The sequence below is a fragment of the Zonotrichia albicollis genome, chromosome 11 (assembly GCF_047830755.1).
Source record: "Zonotrichia albicollis isolate bZonAlb1 chromosome 11, bZonAlb1.hap1, whole genome shotgun sequence".
Taxonomy (NCBI): Eukaryota; Metazoa; Chordata; class Aves; order Passeriformes; family Passerellidae; genus Zonotrichia; species Zonotrichia albicollis.
In genome coordinates, this window is record NC_133829.1 from 14,113,060 (window position 1) to 14,126,392 (window position 13,333).

General features: G+C 42.7%; 1 protein-coding gene across 1 annotated transcript in view; it reads left to right on the top strand.

Annotated features, from left to right (window-relative positions):
• Window positions 1-3,899: 3,899 nt before the first annotated feature.
• CHRNA7 (cholinergic receptor nicotinic alpha 7 subunit) overlaps window positions 3,900-13,333 on the top strand; it is a 38,781-nt gene continuing 29,347 nt past the window's right edge. The window contains 2 exon segments of the mRNA NM_001323060.1: window positions 3,900-4,011; window positions 5,110-5,249. Of these exon segments, the coding sequence (NP_001309989.1) occupies window positions 3,957-4,011; window positions 5,110-5,249 (195 nt within the window). The 5' untranslated portion in view covers window positions 3,900-3,956.

The window sequence follows — 13,333 nt, forward strand, 5'->3', positions numbered from 1 at the left end:
CACGGCTGCTCCATGCTGTGCTGCCCATGTGGAAAAACACAGCCTCCATTCCTGACCATGGCAAACCCATCTTCAGTGCTCCAGAAACATCCATGAAGTCTGTATTTCTATAAGGGATTCAGATAAAATAGACCATATCTAGTGTTTTGAGTTGTTTGTTGCGAATTTTCCATCAAACCCTGCATTTAATGTAGTTTTAGTTCCTCCTCCAGAGGTCCACAGCTTTTCATCAATGGAACAATCTAGTAGTTGCTTTGAGAATTCCTTTGAGTCCAGCAAGGAATCTCATTTTGAAAATCTGCCTGTCTCTAAAGGATCCACAACCTCCAAATATGCGGTGTTCTGACAACAAAAATGATTCATTTTTGTTTCCATTCTCTGAATGCTCCTATTTGCAACAGTTTCCATGCAGGACTGTCAGCAGTTGGCTGGAGAAGCATTTTGCACTGAGCCATGACTGGCTGCCACTCTCTGATGCTGAGAGCAATGAATTCCTCTCTGAATTCCTCTCTGGATTCCTCCCTGTCTCCAGTGACTCACCAGGGCATTTGCCCTCTGCAGCCCTGCTGCTTCTCTCAGTGTGCTGTGCCAGTTCAGAGGGGCAATTAGAGAAAGCACAAGGTCTCATTTCAAAGAGAAGATGATAGGTGATGTTTGCTGCTGCACAGGCTTGAAAAACATCAGCTTCACCAGTGATGGCTTAAAATAAATCATACAAGGACTGGACTGATGTCCTTAGTAGCGATACTGGGACATTGCAGGAGAAGTTAGGAAGGAATATTAGGGAGTGCTGGTTTTATGCAAGGTAAGAAATACAGTTCTAAATTTGTAATCCATGCATTACAAGACAAGAAATAAAAAATTCTCCCCAAAGCCATATTAAAAATGTTTGATGAACTTAACCATAAGGATTCTAAAGACCAAAATTCAGTATTCTCTAGCAGATGAGGGCACCCTGACTAGTTTTCCTTTTAGAAATCTTGACTGTAGAAATTTGGCTTTTCAATATTAAACTGTCTCATGCCCCTGCCTCAAATAAATGAATCTGCTCTCAATTTTGCTACAACATTCTGTCTTTGAAGGGGTTTGAGCTTAGCTTTATGGTCAAAAGCCTTATTAGAATGGTTTTTAGAGACCAAGTGACCATTTTTGTGAAACTCATGTTAGTTATTTAAATTGCAGCAGATGGTAATTTTTTCAGGAAAGAAAAATTTCTAGTGTGTTGCTTTAGGACAAGAAAAATAAGGTTGATCTTCAGATGCTTATAGATGAGGATCTGTTAAAGCTGTAGGCCTAAAATGCAGATTTCCTATCAACTTTAATTAGCTTCTGTAAACCCTAAATTATGTAGTTGTTTAAAATTAACCAGGGTGAAGAAAAGCAGTTTTGTCAACTTTCTGTTATTCACACTCATCCAAAAAGAAGGCAAAGCAACTCTGTAATGGTGATTTGTATGTCAGTGAGAAATGAATGGCAAGCCCTGAAAATGCATCCGAAGGACCTGACAGAGGCTGAAATGAGAGGAACAAGAATTCCTTACACAGAAATCAAAGTGCAAACGTGCTGAGAGCGATGTCAGTGAAAACATGTGAGGTTTCTTTGGACAGAGAAAAGCACCTGTAAGGTAGATGTGCTGAGAAATCTCTGTAGTTACAGCATTTGAGATGTCTCATTCACAGAACATAGTGTGCTGCCACTGTTGTTTAATATGCTCACACTTTAATGTGAGTGTATGCTAACAGTAATAAAAGACAAGTATGAATTTTGAAAAATGTTTGCATGACAGAAATGACCACAAGTCTTACTCATTAGTTATGCAGTCATCAGGGAAATTTGACAAAATTGCTGCAAACCATATAAATCAAGATTTACAAAAGAATCAATTAAAAATTATTTCCTCACTTATACGACAGGAATTTAGGATTTCAGCACCATCCCCTGAAGATTTTACCTTTTGAGACCTTGGGCTGTGCATGGTATTGACCCTTTCATCACGGAGGGGTGAAGCCCTTGTCAACAAAGCCAAGTGTAAAGCAAAAAAATGAGCCAACAGTAGAGGTCAGCCATGAACTATAGATTTCCTCTCCAAATTTCTTGCCTGAAAAATTCATGCTGTTTACTGAACACCCAAAAATATCTGGGACACCTGTGCCAAAACAGCAGTGAATAACAGTAGAAGAAGAAGAAAAGAAAATGAGTTCTTTCCAAAATGAGACAAGGCAAAAATCCAGACACTAAGAGCGCTGCCACAGGAAGGCTGAAGTACAAATTAATAATAACACTTGTTTTTTCTGTGAATAACACAGAGCTCCCCTAGCAACTTGCTCTTGTCTGCTGGCAGGTCCAAAAAAGGTCAATATCTTATGGAAAAAAACCCAACCAAAATGCAAGAAACCAACAGCTATTATTTGGCTTTTGGAGAGTTAGCTTTACCACTTGCTGGTTTCCACTACCCCTTCGTAAAGTTGTCTGGCACGTTGGCTCATTTGAAAAGGGGAAGGTTGCAGTCCTGCTGTATGTGACAGCTGGAACACATGATGTGCCAATTGCTGAATTACTCAGGTTGCCCCAAGATGCATGTGCTTTTGTGCTCAACATTTAAAAATATTTAAACAGTAGCTACATAAATTAGGTCAGTGCTTAAGCTGGAACAGAGAACCTGAATTTTTAAAGCTGAAAATTAACATGGGCTAAATAAACTGCTGTTTGACAGTCATTTGAAAAACAAGCACTTAGTTATCTCTTGCAAATGACAACTTTCTTCAATATCATTCTTTTTTAAGTGCAGCTGCCTAGGACATTCATTTAATGTAGCAACTGGATTTGAAGGGCAGGGATTTGGGCTGAAAGAAATAACCCATCCTTGGTGTCAAAATCGCACTTAGAGCTGCAGATGGGAACCAGACAATCAACAAAATGCCCTGAATTTTCTAGGCCTGCTTTCCAACTGCGGTGCATTATACCTGTAGCAGGCTCAGCCACCATTTTACTGCCATGTGTTTGTCAAGCACTAAACACAATGTCCCTTGGCCAAGGCTTTCTTTCCTATATCTAGACAAAACATCCAGCACCTGAATCCCCAGCCCTGCATCTCTGATGGGGATTTAACAGCCATGTGTGCAACATCATTGTGGCCATTGCTCTTCATACCTAGATGTGACCCATGCCAAGCTGCTGAGGCCAGCAAGGACTGGCCCTGCCCTGGTCCATGCCCCGGCTGCCTTTCCCTAGCGCTGCCCTCCTCGGCCCCGGCAGGGGTTATCCTGCTCGGGCCACTCCGCTGCCCTTTGAACTAATTCACCTCTCTCAGAACAGCAGCAGCCGCCGCCGACGGAGAAGGAGGATGACCTGTGCCGAGGAGGACCGGGGAGCGGCGGGGGGCTCGGCGGTGGCTGATGCCCTTTGGCTTTTGGGGCGGTGCAGGCGATGTGCGCTCCCCGGGGCGGTCGGGCCGGCTCCCCACCCCTGCTCTCCCGTCCCCGAGCAGCCGGGGCTCCCCGCGGTGCCGCAGCGGGCTCGGGGAGGGCAGGGGGCGAGGGCGGGCGCGGCTGCCCGCCAGGGGAGGGGGCCGCCCCCGCTCTCGGCTCTATAATGCCGGGGCCCCCTCGCCCAGCCGCGCCGCATCGCTCCGGCTGCTGCAGCAGCCTGAGAGCGGCTCCGCTCCCTCCCCTCCGGCCCGGAGACGCTCGAGGATTAGGGAAGGGAGGGAAATCCATCAGGCGAGAGGCAGGTCGGGGAGGCGGGCCGTCAGCATCCCTCCGCTCCGCCCGGGCCGGCGGCGCCGTAGGGCGAGCTCCGGTGCGGGCGCAGGAAGGGGCCGAGCTGCCGGAGGTGCCCGGGGCGCCGGCGGCTCCCAGCGGCCCGGATCCGCGGCCGGGGGCTGGCGGGGCTCGGCGGCGGGAGAAGCCGCCGCTGCTGTCGGCGTGTCGGTCGCTCGCAGCGCCGGCTCTCCCGGGATGGGCCTCCAGGAGCTGGCGGTGTGGCTGCTGGCGGCGGCGGGGCTCGTGCGCGGTGAGTGGGCGCCGGCCCCGCGGGCAGCGCCGGGAGCCGCGGCGGGGCGGGTGGGTCGGGGCAGCCCCGGGCGCTCCCGGCACGGCGCCTCTCCGGCCCCGGCCGGCCCCTTCTGCCCTCTGACAGCCTCGGGGGCTCGCCCCCGTCCCGGGCCGCGCTGGGGGCTGGCCAGCGCTGGGACCTGCCGGGAAGGGACACGGGAGAAGGACGGTGGGGATGGGGAACCGAACTCTGTCAAGGGACTTAAATGGTGCATGTCCCAGGGCAGGGGCTGCGGCTTTTTGTGGGGCGAGTTAAGGACGTGAAAACCGGGAAGAGGGTCTCGAGTGGGACAGGGAGGTCTCACGTCCAGAGAACCTGTTCGTACCCTGTCGCACATTCTCCTTCATTCGAAAACTGCCTCTGTCCCTGGACTACTCTGCTCCATTCATGTAGACCTGCTCCCTCTCTCCACAGAAAGACGGCAGAATAAGCATCCTCCCTGGATTTGAAGTGGAAAAGGACAGAAATCCCCAAATATTAGCATGTATATTAATGTGGCGTCTATCATCTATGCCAGGAACACCCTACTCCACTTCATTTCTAACTGCATGAGCAGAGAACAAAGCGGAGTGTATTTGCCCCAAAGAGTTCTCTGTCTGAAGCAGCCCCAGAGCAGTGCTCAGTCTAACCTGTGGCCATTTTTTTCCCATTGTCTTGCTGATGCCTTCTGCCGTAATTCTGTTCTGCTTTTCTGGCTATAGCTATGCCAGGACAGGTGTCAAACCACAGCTACTCTATTTGCTCTTCATCATTTCTTGCTGCTGGACCGAAGGGTGTATTCATTGAGAAAGCACCCTTAGCATTTAGAATGTATCACTCCTGGCCAGTCAAGAAATGATCAAAGAGGTAATTTCCCCTTACAGGCTGGGAAGAACATTTGTGATTAGGATTTTGTTGTAGTAGCTAATGAACTATTTTAAACACAGTGGCATTTTTTCTGGGAATGCAGCAGGTGTAATAATAGATACATAATATCTGATAGGAGTAAAAAAGCATGCCTGAGCTTTTTCTGATGTAGACTCCTTATTATTTATCTTTTTATCCCTGTGTCCAAAGAATCTCTGCAAGGAGAGTTCCAAAGGAAGCTTTACAAGGAGCTGCTGAAAAATTACAATCCGTTGGAGCGACCAGTTGCAAACGATTCCCAGCCACTCACTGTCTATTTCACTCTCAGCCTCATGCAGATCATGGATGTGGTAAGTCTGTAACCTTCTAGGAAACTGTTTTAAAGGGTGGATTTTCCCTTCCTAGAAAGGACATTTGAGATAGCAAAGGAATTACAAGAAATTGGAAAGCACAACTAATTCAAGACACAATGCCAAATTTTGTCTGCATCTTTAAAGAACTAAACGTAGAAGTATCATTTACCTATTTCTTAGATCTCTTCTCAGAAATTCCCAACATTTTTAGCAGTGGAAAATATTTCAAGGGGAGCTCAAAATGCACACTTTGCCTTTCAATCTTTAACTGTCCTTAGAACCAACAAGCAGTATAGTCTGGGAGGGACTTGCAAAACCAAAATTCTTAATTTCTGGTGGTCACTTAAGAACTGCCTATTTTGGAGGATGGAGGGGAGAGGAAATCCCACCAAAATCCAAGTTGTGTTATTTCCTTTGGTATGTAGACAAGAGTGCTACATTCTATATGCTTAAGTAGCTACTGTATTTTACAACCACACTTGACTGGTATATCAGTAGGTATTACTGTGCTGTGCTTGTACAATGCACTGCAGGATCTTTTTGGGTTCAAATATGACTAATTTAAGCTTCACTGTCACAGTGGCACAGAGATGCAACTCAGCATATAAGCAGGTTCACAGTATTTATCTTTACTGAATTCAACTAGCTATGACAATTAATAAGGAAGTTAAAGTCTTAAAAATGTACTTAACCTCAAAATTCCAATCTCTTCCTATCAGATGCCTAAAGTTCAAGACAGAGAGTTAATCTGTTCCGGAGTTGTCAAATTTAATTAAAACCCATACAAAATGAAAGGAGAATATCCACAGATGACTAGCCAATCTGGGTGTAGTCAATGACTGGCAGCCTTGGCTAATATGATTCAAAAGGGAGCTTTTGATCCTATGTCCCTGTCAAGAACCACCCTTCACAGTCAGTCAGAAACCTTAGGTATTTTAACTGGCTGTTTAGTTACAGCTCATTCTGCTTGCCATAAAACTCACTGCATTTCTTTCTCTGAGATTTGGGATTGACAACCAAAGAAAGAAATCAACCATGAAGTAAATTAAGCTTCATGCTATAAAACAAATGAGTTATATTCATTGTCAACAAGAAGCAAATGCTGGTGGGAATGACAGCTACTTGCAATAACAATTACTGGTTTAACAAGCTAGAAACAAAACATGTCACCATCACACTTTCCTGTAGTTTATATATTCACTTTAATGGCTTCTCAGCTGATAGCCACTGAGTGTAATTGGGAGTTAGACCTCTCCAGAGCCAATCCATCAAATCCCTGCCAGAACAGATCGAGCCAGGCTGGATCCTGGTTGCTGCTATTCCTTAGGTGAAGTCTCTTCCATTCCACTCTGACTTTGCTGACATGAAAAGGGAGATGGTATATGAAATATTTTCTAAATACAATTGACATTTCCTACCTTGTATTTCTAGTTTTAAGCTGTCCTATTAAAACTAGAAATTAAAACATTTTCTACCCCATGGTTTTAGTTATGTGTTTCTTTTGATGGTATTGTGCATTAATATGCATGCTAGTATCAGCAGTACATAATGAGGGATCTGTAAGTGCCAATTGCCCCAGCTTAGTGGAGTTCACTAGAAAATAGAATTAATTAATTGTCTAATGAGAATGCAAGCTGGCATAGTAAATTATACAAAATATTTCTAAATGGGGAGGAAAAGCAGGGGCAGCATCAGAAATATGCAGTTTGTGGATGTATTACTGAAGATGAGAACTAGGAAATTAAGGGAGTGTTTAGAGAAGAAGTGGGAGTACATGGTAGGCCTGAGATACAGCAAAAGAATTCAGAAGAGAGGTGGAATTTAGATGGAAGAGGATGGAATGCAAAATGGAAAGTAAGAGGTTTGAAAAAGTGGACTTCAAAAGGAAAAATCTTAAAGAGACAAAGACTACAGCATACCTTAGAGGAAGGAGTGGAAGAGGGGCTAATGGATGGTCATAGCTTCAGCACAATGGCAGTAAAAATAAAAAATAGGATGTAGATAAGCTATTTATTTTTCTCTACTTCTCACCTCATGGAAATCCCTCAATCTGCACATAAAACTGGTCTTTGCCTTCTGTTTTTCTGGTATTTTTTTCAGTGCTGGCATGGAATCTTAACATAACTTAGGCTTAGGAAAATTTCTAGTGTATACAGTTTCAAAAAACAGATTATTGAAGTATACTGATATGATATAATTTCCACAGAGAAAAAAATTACAGCCACCACATTTTGAAACACTATATGGAGGTAAATACCTTCTAACAGTGTTGTTTTCTCTTGCATCCATCTCAATAATAGTATCAGAGAACATTCAGCCACTGCCTATTTGTTTGGAGGGAACACTAGGAATAGACACAGCAGCAGTGCTTTTCCTACTGTGCTACATCTCATACAGAACAGTAAATGAATGGCACAGAAAAGCAAATGCAGTGAGCATGAGGGTGTGAGGTTTGTGCCTAGCCTAGCATTTTTACAATAGATATATCTGTATCAACTGTAAGTTAATACAATTCAGAGAAAGTATCAGAGGGTATTTCATCCCCAAAAGTCAGAAGATGAAACCTTAGAAATTAAGTGGCCACACATTTATACTGCAAATGACTGCTCTGAGACACAAGCATGAAGAACTGGAATACACTGAGGTACAGAGTGATAGTTCAAACAATTTTTACTGCTACCTAAATGAGTACAAAAATCACAATCTTATTTTAGTTTGGACAGGGCCTCTAGAGGTCATCTTGTCCACTCCTCTACTGCAAAGATGTCTTAAATGGATGATGTTACTCAGGACTGTGTCAGGTCAAGTGCTGACCACTTTGACAGTCTTCCTGGCTCCTGTCCAGAGTCTCCACAACATTCCTGGGCAGTCAGTATTCCACTACCATCATGGTAGATTTTTCCTAACATCTAAGCATAACTTCATATTTTTCAACTTGGGAACAGTACAAAACAATTCTAGAAGAAATGAGACATCTTTTATTCAGGAAAATAATAATAAAAGATACTTTTGTTGAAGTATTCCAGATATCTTGGCCATTTGCAGCAAGGTGTGTATATTTCTGAATAACACAGCAGAAAGCTAGAGAATGAAATTTTGGTAACCCCACATGTCAGAACTATTTCTTTGAGTGGCTGTCAATGGTTCACTCTCAATGTATAAGGTTTTTAGCTCTCTGGCTGGAATCTAGAATTTTTACCAGCTTTCCATATGGAAGATGGGGCAGCAATTTGGGAGTGTCATGAGCTGATCTCAGCCTTTGCCACTGAAGAAATCTGAGTTCTGGGCTCGTGCTCCCACAGGTTTGGCTTGCACCACTGCCTCTCTGAGTGAGAGTTACCTTATCCTCTTTTGAGGGGTCAGTTCTCTACATGACCTGTACTTTGGGCTTAGATTAGCTTAAACTGCTCACAAAACCACCTGTGGTGCTTCTTCACTTAACAAGTCATATGTTTCAAAAAATACAAGTGAGCTCTATCTGTGATTCAAGTTGCAAAACTTGGGAGAATTCTGGAGCAATACCACCTTAGTTAGTGATTCTTCAACAAGACTTATGGTGACAAACATTTTGGTGGGTATAAGTGTGGCCATTTTGGTCTACTCTGATTGTAAATTAGTTAATTTTTTTAGAATAAACATTTAATAATTTATTTAAGAAAGTTGAATTAAGCTACTTATCTACATGAATATTCAAATTCTCACTTATGTTGCCTAACACTACTTAGGAATCTTTCATGGTTCTTGAAGACACTTGCTGGCTAATTTAATAATTTACTACACAACAGTTTTTGCTTATTTTCCAGTTTCTCCTGTTCATTTTTAAAAAATTTCTAGGTAGGGGAAAGAAAAGCACTGAATAGTTGTTTGTGTGTAGTAAGCAGCAGCAGAATCTCAAGGGAAATCCTGTTCCTTTAGGCTATTCAACTCACTTGTGCAGACCAAAAGATAAATGAAAGCATGCAAACTTTCTTACATTTATCTGAACTTAGTCAAAGTTTGCTTATCCTACATTGCCCTTGGTTACTTGCATGACTTAGTTTTATATATTCAAGGGCTTTTGTCCTTGTTTTGTGTTACCCAGTGAATGATCCAGCTGACTACAATGACTTACATACAAGGCTTTGCAAAGCCTCTGCATAAGGATCTGCAATTCAGTGTTTGCAATCCAATACCCCAGACCCACTGGGCAAGACAGTAATGTCAAATATCCTGAAATTTTGAAAAGAAAATTATGCTGTCATTCAAAGAAGCATAACAGCTTCTATAAAGAAATAGACTATAAATCAAACATCTTGTCCACCAAAAAAGGGAAAAAAAAAAGAATTTTAAATCTGGAAAACTAATAAAAACAACCAAATCAAGAGGCTCATTGAAAAATGGTGCTAATGAAGTTCTTAAGCTGTTTATCAGACCTCAGCAGCCTCTTTGCAAACAATAGCTGTGGCAGAAGCTCATCAGATCTGCATTATTCTTTTAATTTTAACATTCATTAGAAAAGCAGGGAGAAACTGTTTGCACTTTCATCTTGCAGCCATTCCCATTCCACCATAATTTATTGCTGAGAGTTTAGAAAACTGGAAGGATGCTGGGATGTGCCTTCTGATATTTTTAGTTAGCTTAATAGCATGAAAGTTACTGGATTATAACAGAAAACAGAGTATTCTATTTTTCCATGAAATCTGAAGAACAGATCAGACAAGAGTCTAAAATATTTTTATAATTGCTCTACTTTAACAAGCAGACAACACCTCTCCTTACCCTAGTATGGTGAGATGTTAATATACTAAGAGAAGCTGCAACCTTATTTCTGTGATATTTGTCTATCTTTCCTGTGCTTCTCAAGATCTCCTGGATTTTTTAACTCTTCTGTCAGCATTTTACTTAGTCTTCTCAAACAGGGTTTAGGTCTGGAAAGATATTTTAAACACAGGAGGATGTGTAGGATGGAATGGGAAGCAATGAATGTACACTAATTAAAGGCAGTTTGCAGGAAGGAAAAAAGGACTGACTAAAGGCTATAAAAAACCCTCCTGATAATAGTTCACTTGAGGACACTGGAGATGTCCATTGTATGTGAAAATCAGAACTTATATTCTGCTTTCTTGTTCCACAGGAGAGATGTTTGAACTTTTCTGTAATATGAATCAGCTGGGGTTTTTCTGTTTGTAAGGGTTTTCTTTCTGAGTAAAGTGAAGCAGTTTCTCAGGCCTTATTCTTTGTGACATAATCAGTTTGAATAATAAAAACTCAGTACCTCATATTTTGTTCTCTAACTGCATTGGTATGGACACCCCATTAACTTAAAAAGTGACTAAACATCTGCTTCTATGTCAGTTGTGATGAAAAGGGCTTGTAACCTTCCTGTGAAAAGCATGGCTGAGGTGCTAGGAAACAGATTCCTCTGTGACACTGCTGCAGAGCACAGGGACCACCACATAAAGCCTTCACATTTTGCACAGGGCTTCTTACTAAAACAACAGATCCTGCAAAGTCACATCATCTAGTAATTATTAGTAGTCCTCAGTAATCAGCTAATGAAACAAAATTACAGTGCAAGATGTAATTCCTGGGAGTCAGATCTGGATAATACTTGGTCTTATACAAAGCTTTGAATTTACAGAAGTTTGGGACTGAAATGAATATACTCCTTGTAATATTGGTTGTTAATATAACCCTTGTAATAAAAAAGTTGTTCCTTTTTTCAAAAAGACTGTCATGTTCAAGTGTGAGATGATAGAGGATGTCACTATTTGATACACAAGTTCACACGCTTTGTTTTGACCAATATGGATCAGCTTGTTTTGATCTGTGGTAATTTGCTTGGAAAGATAGAAAGACCCATATTTCTTCAGAAATGTTCTTGCCTTTGGCTAGTGGAGGATCTGGCTCCCTGCAGTACCAGTGCTAGCTGAGCACTCCCAGCCCTGGAGCTGCTGGGTGCTTTCCCTGCTGCTGCTTTCCTGGGAGAGCCACGGGCTGGCCCAGCCTGAGCTGCCCTGGCTGCAGGATTTGGTGTCTGCTCCCACAGAGCAGTTCCCTGCTCCACAAACCTGCTGCTCCTTGGGAAAGCCCCTTCAGTTCCCTGCTCCACAAACCTGCTGCTCCTTGGGAAAGCCTCTTCTGCTGTGTACAGAACGAGGGGAGCTGCCTTGGTTGCTCCTGGGTTTGGTTTACCTCTGACTGCAGTGTCACCATGCACGAGAAGGGAGTTCAAATGCAGGTGGCTGCCCCTGCTGAACACATTTCTTTTCTGGGAAGGCTTGTGGAAGTGCTGTGGGAGGATGCTGTGGGCTGGGTGAATTATGTGGGGAAAAGCAACTCCCAAGTAACCATCACGGCCCCAGCCCCAGTGCTGTGGTGTGATCTGTGTGGGTCTGTAAGTTGGCAGGAATGTGCTGCAGCAATTTTGGGGATGATGGCAAGGGAAGGCAGGAAATGCTGCTAAAGCAGTGTGGTATTTCTGTTCCTGTCCTGTCTCTGCTCAGGGCTGCATTCTCAGTGCCCTGTAGATACAGTGCCTGCTTTTCTCTCAGCAAAGCACACCCTATCAAAAGTTTCCAGTCATTTACAAATCTAATATTGCTGACAGCAGCTGAACAAAGTATTGTCAATGGACTGGAAGCAAACAATTCTGTATCTCTGAGCTGCATATTAACATAAATACATTCAAATGTTAATTACTTCAAATGTTAATTACTTCAAATTTGGATGATACAGATGTGAAGTCTTCAGTTTGTCCTGAACTCTTCACCATATTCAGTAGCCTAAATAGACCACTAAACAATCCAACTGTTCCCAGTCTAAATATATATGTGAGTTACAAAAATGGAAAAGAAAGAAAAGAAAGGAAGGAAGGAAGAAAGATCTCACAATAGGTAGGCAGCAGGGACCCTATTTGTACAAGGACTTATGTAGAAAAATAAATCTTTTAAAATTCACTTAGAATTTTAATTACTTAAATAATTTACTTTAATGTGTTAACCAATTTATTTTTAATTTATTCAAAATTAAAAGATTTATTTTCCAAGAATAACCAGAAGCAGCCTGAAAGACATGTCTATTCAGATTTAACCTTCACTTGTGCTTGCATTTTCATGCCTGTTACTGCAACTAGAATTTGATTTGTAAAAAGGAAAGGCTGGTAACCCTGGCTTCAACAGCAGCTAACTGTGAAGCACTAAGAGCGTGGCATGAAGCCATGTGCTGCTCACTGGCAGCAAGATAAGAATATGATATTCATCCAGTTCATCTCTCCCAAATCTTCTGGTAGTGATGGGAGGCCACATTTGCATGGTTTATAATCCTGTCTCCTCATTCCCTGTGTGCTCCTCGGAAAAAACTCCCCTGAAGGGAAGATGACCAATAACCCTGTGCAGACCTGGGGGACCCAGGCACATGTTTAATCACACAGCACTGCTACTTTGCACTTTTGTTGGCTTGTTTTCTGTGTTCACTCAGAAGTGTTTGCACATTTCTGTGCTCAGCATTCCCTTAATTACTCTCAATAACTACACAGTTTAGGGTTTGAGAGGAAGACAGGAAGGAAGGAATGAGGCCTCTTACCCACCATCTCCAAAACTACTAAATGCAACAATGAGGACAGAAAAAGTAATGAGCGCTGACAGAGCTCAAGAAATTCAGATGAGCATTTTTATGGATTTTGGAGTGCTCACTCCATCTCTGTCCCCACAGACAGAAATAATCTTTTCACAGAGGAGAATTTGCTCTTTTGTGCTGTGGGAAAAGCAGCCTGAAGGACCATGTAGGTGTTCTGACATTTCAGTCATGACGCTTGTTGCATTTGTGAAGAAACAGAGCTACAGCTGATTTCCATCAAAGTGTTCCTCTCAGCTCAGCTCAGTTAGTCAGTGCCTCTGTAAGTGATTCTCCACAGGCATACCAGAGAAGTGGGGACAGTACGGATTTTCATGGAAAGCAGGAAAGGAAGACCCTTAAGAGGACTCTCAAATGTGTCCATCAGAGGATGGGTGAGGAATAACTGGAACCTGTGTAATATGACTCATCTTCTCGAGTTATTGAAGTGTCTTAGCAATACTTCTGTGTCAAGAGTTGCAGAGACA